At 37.0% G+C, this 15547-nt stretch overlaps 1 protein-coding gene across 1 annotated transcript in view; it reads left to right on the top strand.

Moving 5' to 3' along the window:
* The window catches only part of LOC100374130 (polycystin family receptor for egg jelly-like), a 42361-nt gene that overhangs the window by 16407 nt on the left and 10407 nt on the right, over window positions 1-15547 (top strand). Inside the window, exons 9-17 of the mRNA XM_085492000.1 lie at window positions 1432-1599; window positions 1695-1922; window positions 2616-2703; window positions 2784-2941; window positions 4353-4592; window positions 5090-5579; window positions 5905-6248; window positions 8967-9191; window positions 15359-15529. Of these exons, the coding sequence (XP_085348126.1) occupies window positions 1432-1599; window positions 1695-1922; window positions 2616-2703; window positions 2784-2941; window positions 4353-4592; window positions 5090-5579; window positions 5905-6248; window positions 8967-9191; window positions 15359-15529 (2112 nt within the window). The remainder of the gene's footprint in view (window positions 1-1431; window positions 1600-1694; window positions 1923-2615; window positions 2704-2783; window positions 2942-4352; window positions 4593-5089; window positions 5580-5904; window positions 6249-8966; window positions 9192-15358; window positions 15530-15547) is intronic.

Below are 15547 nucleotides of genomic sequence, written 5' to 3'. Positions count from 1 at the left end.
TTACAGTGTATTGATAAATAAATTGCCAATATGTCTGTCATGTGATGATTTAGATCTTTTGACTGATTAAACGGTGGCATAAAGACTATTTTTGCTTTAAATTGTTCAGTCGAAATAGCATTGTGACATATTATTCTTTAAAATTTGTTCAACAAAATATCTCAAGCACTACAAGAAGAATTTGCAATTGTGCACACAGTAACAATGCTATGAACTCCAGAATTAAATGTTCACACAAGCCCTTGAGCCCTAAGCATAAGCTTTGCAAACATTTCTATGTCGTGACAGAATATTAAGTTTTTATTTAATTTAACTTGAAAAAAACGCAATTCTATGTTTAGTTTAATTATACGCAACCCTATATAGAAATGTGATCGAGTTCATATCGCAACTATGATAAAAGTGTGTGTGTCCAATGTGTGTCGTCACAACGATGATACGATGTAAAGTTGCGCGCGTGTGTACGTGGCTTCCTATGGGATTTTTGTCTGTAACATGATTGCAGATTTGTACATAGATACTCTAGGACTATGCACAGACCTGATTGGTTTAAATAATAATCTGTGCATATTATTCACCTATTTGCATTATAATTAATCAATTATCGTTTTTCCACCAATATCTCAAGTAATAACAATTACATTTCAATGAAACTTGGTACATATATGCTATATGACAATGTACAGACCTGCATATAACAATTATCCAATGTTCTACCTATAACTCAAAACCAATTATTGCATTTGATTAAAACATGGTATGTAATTGAATTGAATCAATGATAAATACTTCATCAGATTCTACTTGTCTAATTTGCATAATGTGCCTAATCATCACGTTCTATTGAAGTTTATAGATTCTCTGGGGTTAGACGATTATCTAATTTGCCAATTTATGATATCTCAATAAATAAGATTTTAATTTTGAATACATTAGACTGAAAACCACAGATGTAAAATTTATTTTCTTTAAAAATTATAAACTTACAAAATGTGAATCACATTGTTTCCACGTTGTCAATCGGAAAGTATTGAAATATGCTTCAAAAATAACAGTGAAATTATTAATAAAAAACATACTCCACCAGCTGGGGTTAATAAGGTGTACGTCTGCTGAACTTCAAAATAATGCCCCACAATTATAACTCGAAATAGGGTGTGATGAATGCGGAATTATTGTGATAGCGTGACATCCATAAATTGAATTTCTGAAATGTGAAATAATTCTTTGGATACACCAACTGTAACATAAATCATATGACTTATCAGCAATATGATTTATCAACACAAAATATAACTTTAACTCGCCTGTTGTTTGTTTACTTTATGGCCGTTTGACCTACTCATTCTACATATTACATCAGGTGTCCACTGCCCATATTGTGAATCAGAAAACAGATAAATCTCAACACTAAAACATTATAATCCATAGGTGATGAAGAAACCAGATCCAGAAGGCATACGTTATGATGAATTGTTGAACTTGACCATGGGAGAATCCAGTGACTTGAATGCCATGGTTGGATGGGGGAATACATTAACTGCTATGCAATATATATCCAGTATATCATCGGAAATTAATTTTGACATTCCAGACGAGGTTTGTAATAGTTAAATTGTCTAATCAAATTTGTAACTACAGTAGAATTATGTGTACTCAATGTCATTTTTAAAATTACTTTTATGTGTTGTCAGTGCCTCAATATGACACAAAATGCAGACGTAACCAATATAACGACCAATGCTACAAGTTGTGCTAACTCAACTGACACGTCCAAAAAGAAAAAGGAGATTCGGTTTTCTATGTTAGAGACTATGAAAAATATCTCAAATCGAGTACAGACACCAGGAGCTGCACAACAAGCAGCTATTGCCATCAGAGATACTACTGATAAAACAGATGAAGTAACACTTGACAGTCGGGTAAGTATATTGTTAAACTTCATATATGACCATAGACCTGTATAAGTGAATCCTGCATATTGGAACATTAAGGTTTTTATTTCCCTTGCAAACGTATTGTGAAAACGATATTTGTGCATCTCGAACATGACTGGGCTGATTAAATACGAGCCTAAATTCACATATCATATCATATATACATACATACAGATAATGTAACAAAATATATTATTTAGTGTCAAATAAAACATAAATAAAATAAAATATACTATACTATACTATTCCAGTTTGTATTATGTATGTCTTGTGAAAATCAGTCATGATATAAAATATATTTATGCATGTTTTTTTTTTCATACCACTAAGAACTGTAACAATACGAATGTATATCATCGTACTAACTACAATTTAGTTGACACATATAAATATGTTGCTGCTACCGTCTGCAACTACATGTTTCCTTTAAACGTAATTCGCCCATTTTCTTTGAATGTCTGATGTTTAGCTCTTATTAGATCACTATGAAATGAACTAACGAGACTGTGCTATTTTAAATAACTTGTTAAATTTAATTGTTATGTGATATTATGTGAATTCAAGAATGCAACTCTATACAGATTTGCAAATAAATATAGTTTAATTGGGCTAATGAAATATTTTGATATATCGATATAGGCGAATAAACTAGAACTGTGTTTTTATTGTCTTGTATAGAAGCTTGCTGTAAATTCTTTGGATACTGTAACCGAGAAAATGATGTCAATCACATCCTCATCTGATCAAGATATATCAGCAGCCAAAGGTAGGAATCAATATCCTTATCACATTATGATCCTGCTATGATATTTGCAATTTACTACAATGTTTGATGCTCTATTCCAGACTTGGTGCTCGGTCTTGGCAATATTTTGAAATCCGGTTCACAACAATACAGTAATAGTAAGAGTACGTTTGCTGAGCCCCAAAATGACGGTGATACACCCCCTGGAGAGATGGAAGCAGAAAAAGGTGAAACATATAAGGAGGAAGAAAGGGCAGCAGTACGTATCATAGCTTAAACAATCCCTTTAAGTTATATTGTCAGTAATACATACAACAGCTACGATAAAATATACGCCGTTACGCCTTGCCCTTCCAGTAACCAAACATCGCCGATTTAGTTGTTTTCAGCATTTTAGCTTGTCATCACAACACTGTATCGCTCGCGACATTCTCTGTTCGACGATGGGGAGATTGACTACACTGCAAAATAAATATTTCCATTAAGATTAATCTGTGTTACACGTCAGGCTATTGTGTTGTTTCTTGTTTGACTATTAAGCAGCCTTTTGAATTATACAACTATTTTATACTACGATAGTATCTGCGTCAAACAATTCGTTGGGCAGTTGTCTTTTGCGCACGCAAGTAGCCTAATTCTAACAGTAATTAGTCTCCGTTCGGACGTAGTCCGAAAACGGGGACTTATGGTTTGCCCTGTGTGCGTCCGTGCGTCCGTGATCACCTGTATCTCGAACATGCATGGACCGATTAAGTTCAAACTTCACTCATACATCACACATTATATGGGACATATGCACATGCATTTTTTCATGATCCGATTAACGATAGCCGAATAGCGGCCATTTTAAGGCCGAAAATGCATCAAAATCACGTATTTTCACAATTCCGAAACCGGATCTTAGTCATGCATGGATTTTGTTCAGATTTAGTGCATATATTAAACATAATATAAGCTTGATGCACACCAATTTTTCATTGGATCAAGTTCAAAATGGCCGACTGGCGGCCATTTTGTTTTAAATAATTTAGTTTTCGATCCATATCTCCGACATGCCTGGACAGATCAAGACCACACTTCACACACATCATACAATGTGTTGTACATATGCAGGTGCATTTCGGATCAGACCACTGAAAGTGGTCTGAGATTTCGGTCATGATCTACTTTGAATGTATATGTCACTCAAATATGAACGGAACGGGGACGTGTCATTGACAATGACTTGTTTAGTAATAGTAATTTAGTCGATATACGGAGCTATATGCCAAATCTCCAAAACTTTCGGATTTTTGTTTTGTCTTATTCACACAAAACAGAATGCACTTTCAACTACGTTTTGGTGACGCCATCTAATATATATGTAGTGTGTACCAACTAACACTTATTGTATAGGTTATAAAATCTAAAATATACCCCCATAAGTATGTAGTTAATGTCAAATTTTAGATGGCTGGTTCTTATTTATACAAATTAGATAAAACTGCATTGAAAGGGATTATTTGGGCTCATCAAAGGTGAAACAAGGTTACTCGTTATATTATATATTTGTGTGTGTAGTTTGTGCGTCAGAAAACTCATGATTTGTCCTGAGATCTATATACGATCAGTTTAGCTGCCTGGTGAATTTGAATTGCATTGTTTTTCCGTCTCTTCACTGTCGTCTACAGGTATCAAGTGTAACAAACCATGCTCTAGAAGTTGCACATAAGGCTGCTATGCTATCCATTGCTGACAGACTTGTTGGACAGGAACAAGTTTTCTTAGGATCGGATACACTCCTCATTCAAGCCATGAGATCTACACCACTACAGATGGCCAACCAAAGTTTCAACACAAATAGTGGTACATTTAGTCTCCCAAAATTGGATAGTTTACCAACTACAGAAGAAGGATATTTGAATGTAGAGGTAAGTTTTGTAAAATTTCGCATCCCATCCCAACTCTTAAATATAGCGGTATATGTTAAGATCGTTAAAAGTTATGTTTCATGCAATTTATTAATACAATAATACCAGTGTAATTGTTAGCAACAGTCTAAGCGCACTGGAAGCGAAAATGTCAAAACCAACAATAACAAATGTAACTATTGGTAAAATGTACAGTGATTGTGAAATCAATAACAACATCCACAAATATCGTTTTCCCTGACATGATTCAACAATGCCTTTGAATTTCAAACTTGAAATGTTGACAATATAACGCTGGTGTACACTTGTCTCCCCACTTTGGTCGATAGGTGTTTTTTTTGACAGATTTATTGTCTTATCTGGAATCAAGAACCTGACTAAATTGGGAATTTATGATGAACCAATAAATACATACAATCTTGTCAATATGAAATATATCATAAAGATGTTAGACATTTATGTGACACACTATCTGCATTTTTAAATTGTTTTATTAGGTAACGGAAATGACAGATAATCTCTTTGCCTGGGATGACACTGCTGACAACGTAACCTCTTCAGTACTCGGTCTTGCGTTCACAGATGCTATGGGTGAAGGACTACCAGTTTCTGATACTACAAGTCTGTATGAAATTACGTTCAACTCATTTGAAGACATTGAAGTAGTAGTTGCGGAATTTAGAACCGAGTATGAAGAAGAGTTATCTTATCAGAATATAACAGCGGAAGAAGCGAATACCTCCATGTCCCTTATCATTCGCGCTATTGACCCACGTGTTGTGTATAATGCTTATATTAAGTTTGAAGATCATCCAAGCATCGATGACTATGACTTAATGACTCCTATTCCACATGAATTGAACTTGACTGAAGCACAATGGGATGAGCTTGACTTGGATATAATCGAAGAATTACGCTACACATTTTTCTTACCAAGTGACTATGTTATAGATCGTGGAAACTATATTCTCGGATTACAAGAAATTGGTAAGGTTTGCTATTTTTAATGAATGAATTATTGTTCACACTAGTGAAAAATGTAATTCCCCGAAATGATTATATCGTTTATAAGACTAGTTTACACATTATCTTACTTGCTATCATTGATGCTGAAGTGGGAATTACTTTTAAAACTACTGTCTAACTAATGTGCATAGGTGTATGGGCTCGCTCCCATTGTTGGTGTGTTGTCAGCAGTGATCGAACGCAATTATTACCTTATTTGAATTATATACATCTTAGAAAAATTATGTCTTTTTATACAGCTAACAAATGATTATATGTAAACTAAAATATAAATCCTTGTTTGTAGTATTAAACCAAACCTATAATGGGACAATAGAGACTCAAGTGGACACAGTGGGAAATTACAGTTTTGATATTGAAGACAATGGCACTGCCATCAATGCGACTACAACATCTACACCCACAACCATTCAGTTTACAACTCCAACATCATTCCAGGCAACAAACAATCTTACAACATCTTCGTCTGGCGACAATATGACCAGTGATGCAACCTGGGTTATACCATTGGATTATGAGTTCAATGATACTAGTGGTAATATTACCCATAATTACACATTGGCAAAATTTGCATATGGATGCCGGTATTGGAGTGAAACAGACCAAAAGTGGAGCTCAGATGGTTGCTACGTAAGTCTCACATATTTGATGGTCAATGCTCAATAAATGTAGAAATATATTGAAGTTATAACTGCATTACAGGTGCAAAAATAATTGTGACCATAATTCTAGTTTTAGGTGAATCTTTACTTTTAAATTAGCTGTCGTTAGTTCTATTATTTTGGATTCAATCTATGTATGTTAGTGCCATTTAGTGCCATTTAGCGTTGCGTGTGCACAAGCAGTCATTCTAGGTATACACATTTTAAATCAATATACTTAAACATTCCCTAACCAGTTCTTAAATGTTTAGCTTTGTTTGATATATTTTCATATGTTCATTATGATATGTTTCATCATGATATATACATATTTCTAGTTTTATGATCAGATTAAACAAAAATAATCCTATATTTAAATACTGCCTGCAACTACACCCTTAGTAAGGTGACAATATTAAAGCCAATACATTATTAACAGAAACCTTTACAATGAAATCCTGATCAACGTGGAACAAACGATATCACAAGAGTGAATAACTATAGACCTGTTGCCATAGTAACCGTTTTATCGAAATTATTTGAGTTGTGCATTTTAAATTTTGATTTTCAGTTTGGGTTTAAACGCAAGCATTCAACAGAAATGTGCATCTTCGTAGTGAAGGAAATTGTCGACTTTTATAAAAGTCACAACTCGCCCGTTTTTGCTTGTTTCATGGACGCAACAGGGTAAACCATTGGAAGTTATTCAAAAGATTACTTGATAGGGGAATGACTGTATTCATTGTGCGTTGTCTATTGCATTGGTATCGAGGTCAAACTGTTTGTATCCGATGGGCTTCAGAAATATCTGCGTCCTTTTGAGTGACCAATGGAGTTCGACAAGGAAGCATTCTTTCGTCGACGTTATTTTCAATGTATATTGATGATCTCAGTACTAGGCTGCAACAAGCGGGTGTTGGATGTCATTTAGCTGGTAAAATAATGAATCATCTTTTTTATGCTGATGATATTTTGTTAGTTTCACCTTCTGTCAAATCATTAAAAAAGCTCGCTGAGATCTACGAGTGTTATGGTGAGGATTTTGACATTCTTTTCCACACTACTAAGACAGAATGCATGTATTTTTTCCAAAAACGTGGGGACAGACAAGCGTCCCAAGCGTGTACTTGTTTGGTAAACCTCTGGTTTTCGTCTTAGTGAAAAAGTACCTGGGCTATATGGTGTCATCAGATGGCAAGGATGAAGCTGATATGAAGCGACAATTGCGGTGTATTTATGCTAGGGAAAATTTTCTTTTACGAAAATTTATAAAAAGTTCAGAGTACGTTAAGTGTTTGTTATTTAGAACGTATTATACAGTATATATTGTTTGAATGTTTGGTGTGTTTATCGTCCACAAATTGTGAATACTGTGCGAGTGGCTTATAATAACGCTATAAGATTGGTATTTAGCCTTAAACGGGCTAGCAGCGCCAGTGGTGATTGCGTAAATAGAAATATTTTCAACTTTGAATCTCTTCAGCGCAAGGCATTATATAACTTCAGTCAGCGCCTACTTAAGCTTTAATTCGTACTTGTGTCAACTCTGACAATTTTTTCTTATCCAAATTTTGGACTAATCTTAGACGTTGTATTTATTAGTGTTCGTGTTTGTTATGTATTTAATATGGGACTTTTTTGGCCTGAAATAAAGGATTAATAAATAATAATAACAAACGTTGATACGCTAGACGGGAAAATACAGCATAATAAGTAAATATATGCACATATTTTAAATGTATGTTTGTGCCAGGCAGGCGTTATTGAATCATTGCTGAGAGTACATTCCGTATTCCTTGTTCGGAACTGCTTGCTAGAATGTGCACATTCTCTAACACAATAGCACCAGTCGAACACAAGAACTGTTATACCATAAGTATTAGTTGTTAATAACTGAATGTTGGCCTTTCAATGAGCTTCATATTAAATACGAGGTAGGGGTCAACTCCTTGTTGTTAATCTCCATGTATGATTTGACCTATCTATTCTGAGTCTTACGCAAACAACTTTTTTTTGTTATGTTTTCAGTATATAAGTGAATGTTAGATTAAGTCATGTTGACTGTTCTTAGTAGTATTCGGGTAGCTGAAAATGAATTTTTAGAGCAATAACTCATTTTTCAGCAGCTGTATATGTGTCATTTAGGCATATATCTTTAAATGTATGCATTGTTTTGCTTAAACAACAATGACAATATTTCTTCACAAAGTCATAGCAGGGACAGGAACATTGTCTAGTTATATTTATTCATTAAGTTTAATATGTAATTATCTTGCAAGTTACATCATTTTAGGGCTGTCCCTGAAAAATCAATCATATTCTTAGTAATGGATTAAGCTCGAACCTTCAACTAATAAACGCTCTACCAATTGATAAGATATACTGTATTTAGAAAAATACCACGGACAATCAATATTAACAGTTCTATTCTGATAATCAAAGGAGCCTTTAGTAGAGGTTAACTCATAGTTTCTGTTAAGTATTAGTAGCAGGATTTGGGTGATGGGATATACTATATATTTGACTAATCCGTAAAATACTGGAATATATATCAAAAGAACAATTGCTTTGATCAGTCTGTCAGCGATAATATATTCTGACAGAAGAAAGAGACCCTGTGTTCTGTCTAATCACTAGGAATTGATTTGAATATTCTAAAACATTTTAATCTGTATTATTATCTAATTACATTTGTTTTCTTTTTAAGGTGAGTGCTATCTCAAACTCCAAATTCAGCCGATGCATGTGTAACCACTTAACGTCGTTTGGTTCATCATTCTTTGTTCCACCAAACACCATTGATTTCAAAGCCCTAAGTTGGAGTGATTTGTCAGATAACTATGCAGTTCTATTGACGGTACTGATCCTGATATGTGTCTACTTGCTGCTATTGTACTGGGCAGGATTAGCTGATAAATCAGATCTCATTAGGGTAGGTATTTGCGTTTGTAGTACAGTCAAGACATACTTAAATGCATTTAGTTGTTTGCAAAACTCAATACATGGCTTAGAATGTATTGAATCCAGTGAGTCTTGTATGTAAATAGCTGGACATCAATTAATTTAAGATGTATTTACACTTTAATGTACACTTAGGGAATGAATTCTGATGGAATTCTGATACTGCACATACCTACCTACAGCTATGTGTGAGGCAATGGAAGGGATCAATCAAGTTGACTCTATCACTCTAGTGCGGGACAATGGAAGAGGTCATTCAAGTTGTCTCTGTTAATCTAGTGCCATGTTTGGGGCAATGGAAGGGGTCAATCAAGTTGCCTCTATTACTCTACTGCTATGTGTGGGGCAATAGAAAAGGTCAATCAAGTTGACTCTATCACTCTAGTGCTATGTGTGAAGCAATGGAAGTGGTCATTCAAGTTGTCTCTGTTAATCTAGTGCCATATTCGGGGCAATGGAAGAGGTCATTCAAGTTGTCTATATTACTGTACTGCTATGTGTAGGGCAGTGGAAGTGGTCATTCAAGTTGCCTCTGTTAATCTAGTGCCATGTGTGGGGCAATGGAAGAGGTCATTCAAGTTGTCTCTATCACTGTACTACTATGTGTAGGGCAGTGGAAGAGGTCATTAAAGTTGTCTCTATCACTGTACTGCTATATGTAGGGCAGTGGAAGGAGTCATTCAAGTTGTCTCTATCACTGTACTACTATGTGTAGGGCAGTGGAAGGAGTCATTCAAGTTGTCTCTATCACTGTACTGCTATATGTAGGGCAGTGGAAGATGTCATTCAAGTTGCCTCTATCACTGTACTACTATATGTAGGGCAGTGGAAGAAGTCATTCAAGTTGTCTCTATCACTGTACTGCTATATGTAGGGCAGTAGAAGGAGTCATTCAAGTTGCCTCTATCACTGTACTGCTATATGTAGGGCAGTGGAAGGAGTCATTCAAGTTGCCTCTATTACTCTAGTGCTATGTGTGAAGCAATGGAAGAGGTCATTAAAGTTGTCTCTATCACTGTACTGCTATATGTAGGGCAGTGGAAGGAGTCATTCAAGTTGTCTCTATCACTGTACTACTATGTGTAGGGCAGTGGAAGGAGTCATTCAAGTTGTCTCTATCACTGTACTGCTATATGTAGGGCAGTGGAAGATGTCATTCAAGTTGCCTCTATCACTGTACTACTATATGTAGGGCAGTGGAAGAAGTCATTCAAGTTGTCTCTATCACTGTACTGCTATATGTAGGGCAGTGGAAGGAGTCATTCAAGTTGCCTCTATCACTGTACTGCTATATGTAGGGCAGTGGAAGGAGTCATTCAAGTTGCCTCTATCACTCTAGTGCTATGTGTGAAGCAATGGAAGTGGTCATTCAAGTTGTCTCTATCACTGTACTACTATGTGTAGGGCAGTGGAAGTAGTCATTCAAGTTGTCTATATTACTGTACTGCTATGTGTAGGGCAGTGGAAGTAGTCATTCAAGTTGTCTCTATCACTGTACTGCTATATGTAGGGCAGTGGAAGGAGTCATTCAAGTTGCCTCTATTACTCTACTGCTATGTGTGGGGCAATAGAAAAGGTCAATCAAGTTGACTCTATCACTGTACTACTATGTGTAGTGCAGTGGAAGAGGTCATTCAAGTTGTCTATATTACTGTACTGCTATGTGTAGGGCAGTGGAAGTAGTCATTCAAGTTGTCTCTATCACTGTACTGCTATATGTAGGGCAGTGGAAGGAGTCATTCTAGTTGCCTCTATCACTGTACTACTATGTGTAGGGCAGTGGAAGGAGTCATTCAAGTTGTCTATATTACTGTACTGCTATGTGTAGGGCAGTGGAAGTAGTCATTCAAGTTGTCTCTATCACTGTACTGCTATATGTAGGGCAGTGGAAGGAGTCATTCAAGTTGCCTCTATTACTCTAGCGCCATGTGTGGGGCAATAGAAAAGGTCAATCAAGTTGACTCTATCACTCTAGCGCCATGTGTGGGGCAATGGAAGTGGTCATTCAAGTTGTCTCTATCACTGTACTACTATATGTAGGGCAGTGGAAGGAGTCATTCAAGTTGTCTCTATCACTGTACTGCTATATGTAGGGCAGTGGAAGGAGTCATTCAAGTTGTCTCTATCACTGTACTGCTGTATGTAGGGCAGTGGAAGGAGTCATTCAAGTTGTCTCTATCACTGTACTGCTATATGTAGGGCAGTGGAAGATATCATTCAAGTTGCCTCTATCACTGTACTACTATATGTAGGGCAGTGGAAGAAGTCATTCAAGTTGTCTCTATCACTGTACTGCTATATGTAGGGCAGTAGAAGGAGTCATTCAAGTTGCCTCTATCACTGTACTGCTATATGTAGGGCAGTGGAAGGAGTCATTCAAGTTGCCTCTATTACTCTAGTGCTATGTGTGAAGCAATGGAAGAGGTCATTAAAGTTGTCTCTATCACTGTACTGCTATATGTAGGGCAGTGGAAGGAGTCATTCAAGTTGTCTCTATCACTGTACTACTATGTGTAGGGCAGTGGAAGGAGTCATTCAAGTTGTCTCTATCACTGTACTGCTATATGTAGGGCAGTGGAAGATGTCATTCAAGTTGCCTCTATCACTGTACTACTATATGTAGGGCAGTGGAAGAAGTCATTCAAGTTGTCTCTATCACTGTACTGCTATATGTAGGGCAGTGGAAGGAGTCATTCAAGTTGCCTCTATCACTGTACTGCTATATGTAGGGCAGTGGAAGGAGTCATTCAAGTTGCCTCTATCACTCTAGTGCTATGTGTGAAGCAATGGAAGTGGTCATTCAAGTTGTCTCTATCACTGTACTACTATGTGTAGGGCAGTGGAAGTAGTCATTCAAGTTGTCTATATTACTGTACTGCTATGTGTAGGGCAGTGGAAGTAGTCATTCAAGTTGTCTCTATCACTGTACTGCTATATGTAGGGCAGTGGAAGGAGTCATTCAAGTTGCCTCTATTACTCTACTGCTATGTGTGGGGCAATAGAAAAGGTCAATCAAGTTGACTCTATCACTGTACTACTATGTGTAGGGCAGTGGAAGAGGTCATTCAAGTTGTCTATATTACTGTACTGCTATGTGTAGGGCAGTGGAAGTAGTCATTCAAGTTGTCTCTATCACTGTACTGCTATATGTAGGGCAGTGGAAGGAGTCATTCTAGTTGCCTCTATCACTGTACTACTATGTGTAGGGCAGTGGAAGGAGTCATTCAAGTTGTCTATATTACTGTACTGCTATGTGTAGGGCAGTGGAAGTAGTCATTCAAGTTGTCTCTATCACTGTACTGCTATATGTAGGGCAGTGGAAGGAGTCATTCAAGTTGCCTCTATTACTCTAGCGCCATGTGTGGGGCAATAGAAAAGGTCAATCAAGTTGACTCTATCACTCTAGCGCCATGTGTGGGGCAATGGAAGTGGTCATTCAAGTTGTCTCTATCACTGTACTACTATATGTAGGGCAGTGGAAGGAGTCATTCAAGTTGTCTCTATCACTGTACTGCTATATGTAGGGCAGTGGAAGGAGTCATTCAAGTTGTCTCTATCACTGTACTGCTGTATGTAGGGCAGTGGAAGGAGTCATTCAAGTTGTCTCTATCTCTGTACTACTATGTGTAGGGCAGTGGAAGAGGTCATTCAAGTTGTCTCTATCACTGTACTGCTATATGTAGGGCAGTGGAAGAAGTCATTCAAGTTGTCTCTATCACTGTACTGCTATATGTAGGGCAGTGAAAGGAGTCATTCAAGTTGCCTCTATTACTCTACTGCTATGTGTGGGGCAATAGAAAAGGTCAATCAAGTTAACTCTATCACTCTAGTGCTATGTGTGAAGCAATGGAAGTGGTCATTCAAGTTGTTTCTGTTAATCTAGTGCCATATTCGGGGCAATGGAAGAGGTCATTCAAGTTGTCTATATTACTGTACTGCTATGTGTAGGGCAGTGGAAGTAGTCATTCAAGTTGCCTCTATTACTGTACTGCTATATGTAGGGCAGTGGAAGTAGTCATTCAAGTTGCCTCTATCACTCTACTGCTATGTGTGGGGCAATAGAAAAGGTCAATCAAGTTGACTCTATCATTTTACCGCTATGTGTGGGGAAATGAAAGAGGACAAACAAGTTGTTTCTATCACTCCAGTGCTATGTGTGGGACACAATGGAAGAGGTTATTCAGGTTGCCTATATCACTCTAGTGCCATGTGTGGGGTGCTGGAAGGGGTCAATCAAGTTGACTCTATCACTAGCGCCATGTGTGGGGCACTGGATGGGGTCAATCAAGTTGACGCTATCACTCTACTGCTATCTATGGGACAATGGATGAGATCACTGTACTGCTGTTTGTACGGCAATGGAAGATGTCATTCAAGTTGACTCTATCACTCTCCTGCTATCTGTGGGACAATGGATGGGATCACTGTATTGCTGTTCGTATGGCAATGTAAGGTGTCATTCAAGTTGCCTCTGTCACTCTACTGCTATTTATGGGGCAATGGAAGAGGCCAGTCAAGTAGACTATCACTCCACTGCTGTGTGTAACAATGGGATGGGTCGGTCAAGTTGACAATATAAAGTTCAAAATTATGCAGGATATGAGTACGACCTGGTGGTCGGGAAGCATTCCGTCTCCATTTCGAATTTCGATGATCACAGATTTGTTTCAAGAGAGTTGGAGGTACATATGATGAAGTAACAATCAAAGTGAGTCTGGGATGCAACAACTCCAGAACTATAGCTTACCTCACAAGGGGGGGGGCGTTAGGGTAAATGTTCATTACCACATTGACAGTGAACATCCTCTCTTTGTGTTCAGATCAGAACATTATTCTTTACTGCAAGAGGAAGTATTCACATCACTGAAATGTATCTCAAAGACTGAGATTTAGTGGAAAATATTGGCAAATTCCATTGTGTGTAACCATGAGTCTTTGCTCTCTGTATGGCATACAAACATCAAATTGTTTGCCACACTACTGAATACCAAGAAAATGTTGTACGTAATATGCAGCTTATTTGATGATAATTAGAGAAATATTCAAAAGACTTTCCTTGTCATGTAACACCATGATGACACTAATAATCAATTGTGACTGGCTGCTTTAACCACTGCTGGTAAATATCACCGAGGGCACTGCTTCATTATGCTGAACTGAATCTGTGAATCCAGAACTGTTTCATACATATCCCTAGCTCAGATTAACCTCTGACCAAGGGAATGCTACTATGCTTGGTACTGAGCTAGACATTATGAATATTACCATGCTTTGTGAATGCTGCATCAAACACATTTTATTTCTACACCTCTATTCCACAGTTCTTTACCATGCAGCCACTTGGGTGAATGCGGACTGAGCTTGACAATATCGAGAGAGCAATTAACACTTAATAAATGTCATCATTTATGGGGATGATGCATTGAATGTCTCATGAAAAAGTGTAATCATAGCTAGTCTCTAATATTGGTTCCTGTCTCTACAACTAAAATCAGTCGCACTATTACCCACAGCATGTGGCATGCCTGGTCGATTAGTTGTGATAAACATTTTCGATGAAAAGCAGGTGAAAAGTCTATTGACACAAACAATATATAAAATTATATTAATAAAAGTTGTATTGTTATTACAAACATACTAGAAGCACATTCTTGTGGGCCAATGCCTGTCAGCATAGGGACGATGAGTACCGTGTTACCCTTAAATTGTGATAGCCTAAGGAATTCTACTTTGGGCCAATAAAACTCACTTCTGGATTAGAATTATTATCAAGTATATGGCACAATATGTAAGCAGTTACACCAGAAGTCCTAGCATTCTTTATATTGACTGACATGGAGTTGTAGTGGCTAACTGTGAATGTAACAGTGATAAAATGATGGTAAAGAATATATGCTGAATTTCATTATGGCCATTTATATCATTTCAAATCTGGCCGACACCTTCCTTTGCTTTGCTCACTTCAAGTAAATGTTATTTACCCCGGATTTTGGTGAATTACTGTATAATACATAATCATGTTAACATCATATTTCCTGTGATATAATTTGTGTGTAAATGTGTATAAATTTATATATTTACGTATGAGTTTCTAAGGTATGTATTATTATTTAATGCAATATCTTCTACCCTCAACAGTGGGGTATATTCCCGTTGATAGACAATGGTGCCGGTGGTGAATTTTTCTATCAAATCACTGTGGTTACGGGTATGCGTAGTGGCTCTTCCACAAAGTCAAAAATCGGTTTCCAGGTTTTTGGTGATGAAAACCAGACAAGTTCCCGAAAACTAGATGATGGTCAAAGAGAGGTAGGTCCCATAATTTGA

The sequence above is a fragment of the Saccoglossus kowalevskii genome, chromosome 17, assembly GCF_978046115.1.
Source record: "Saccoglossus kowalevskii chromosome 17, keSacKowa6.1, whole genome shotgun sequence".
Taxonomy (NCBI): domain Eukaryota; kingdom Metazoa; phylum Hemichordata; class Enteropneusta; family Harrimaniidae; genus Saccoglossus; species Saccoglossus kowalevskii.
The sequence above is the reverse complement of the archived record's forward strand: the minus strand, read 5'-3'. Positions and strand labels throughout refer to the sequence as shown.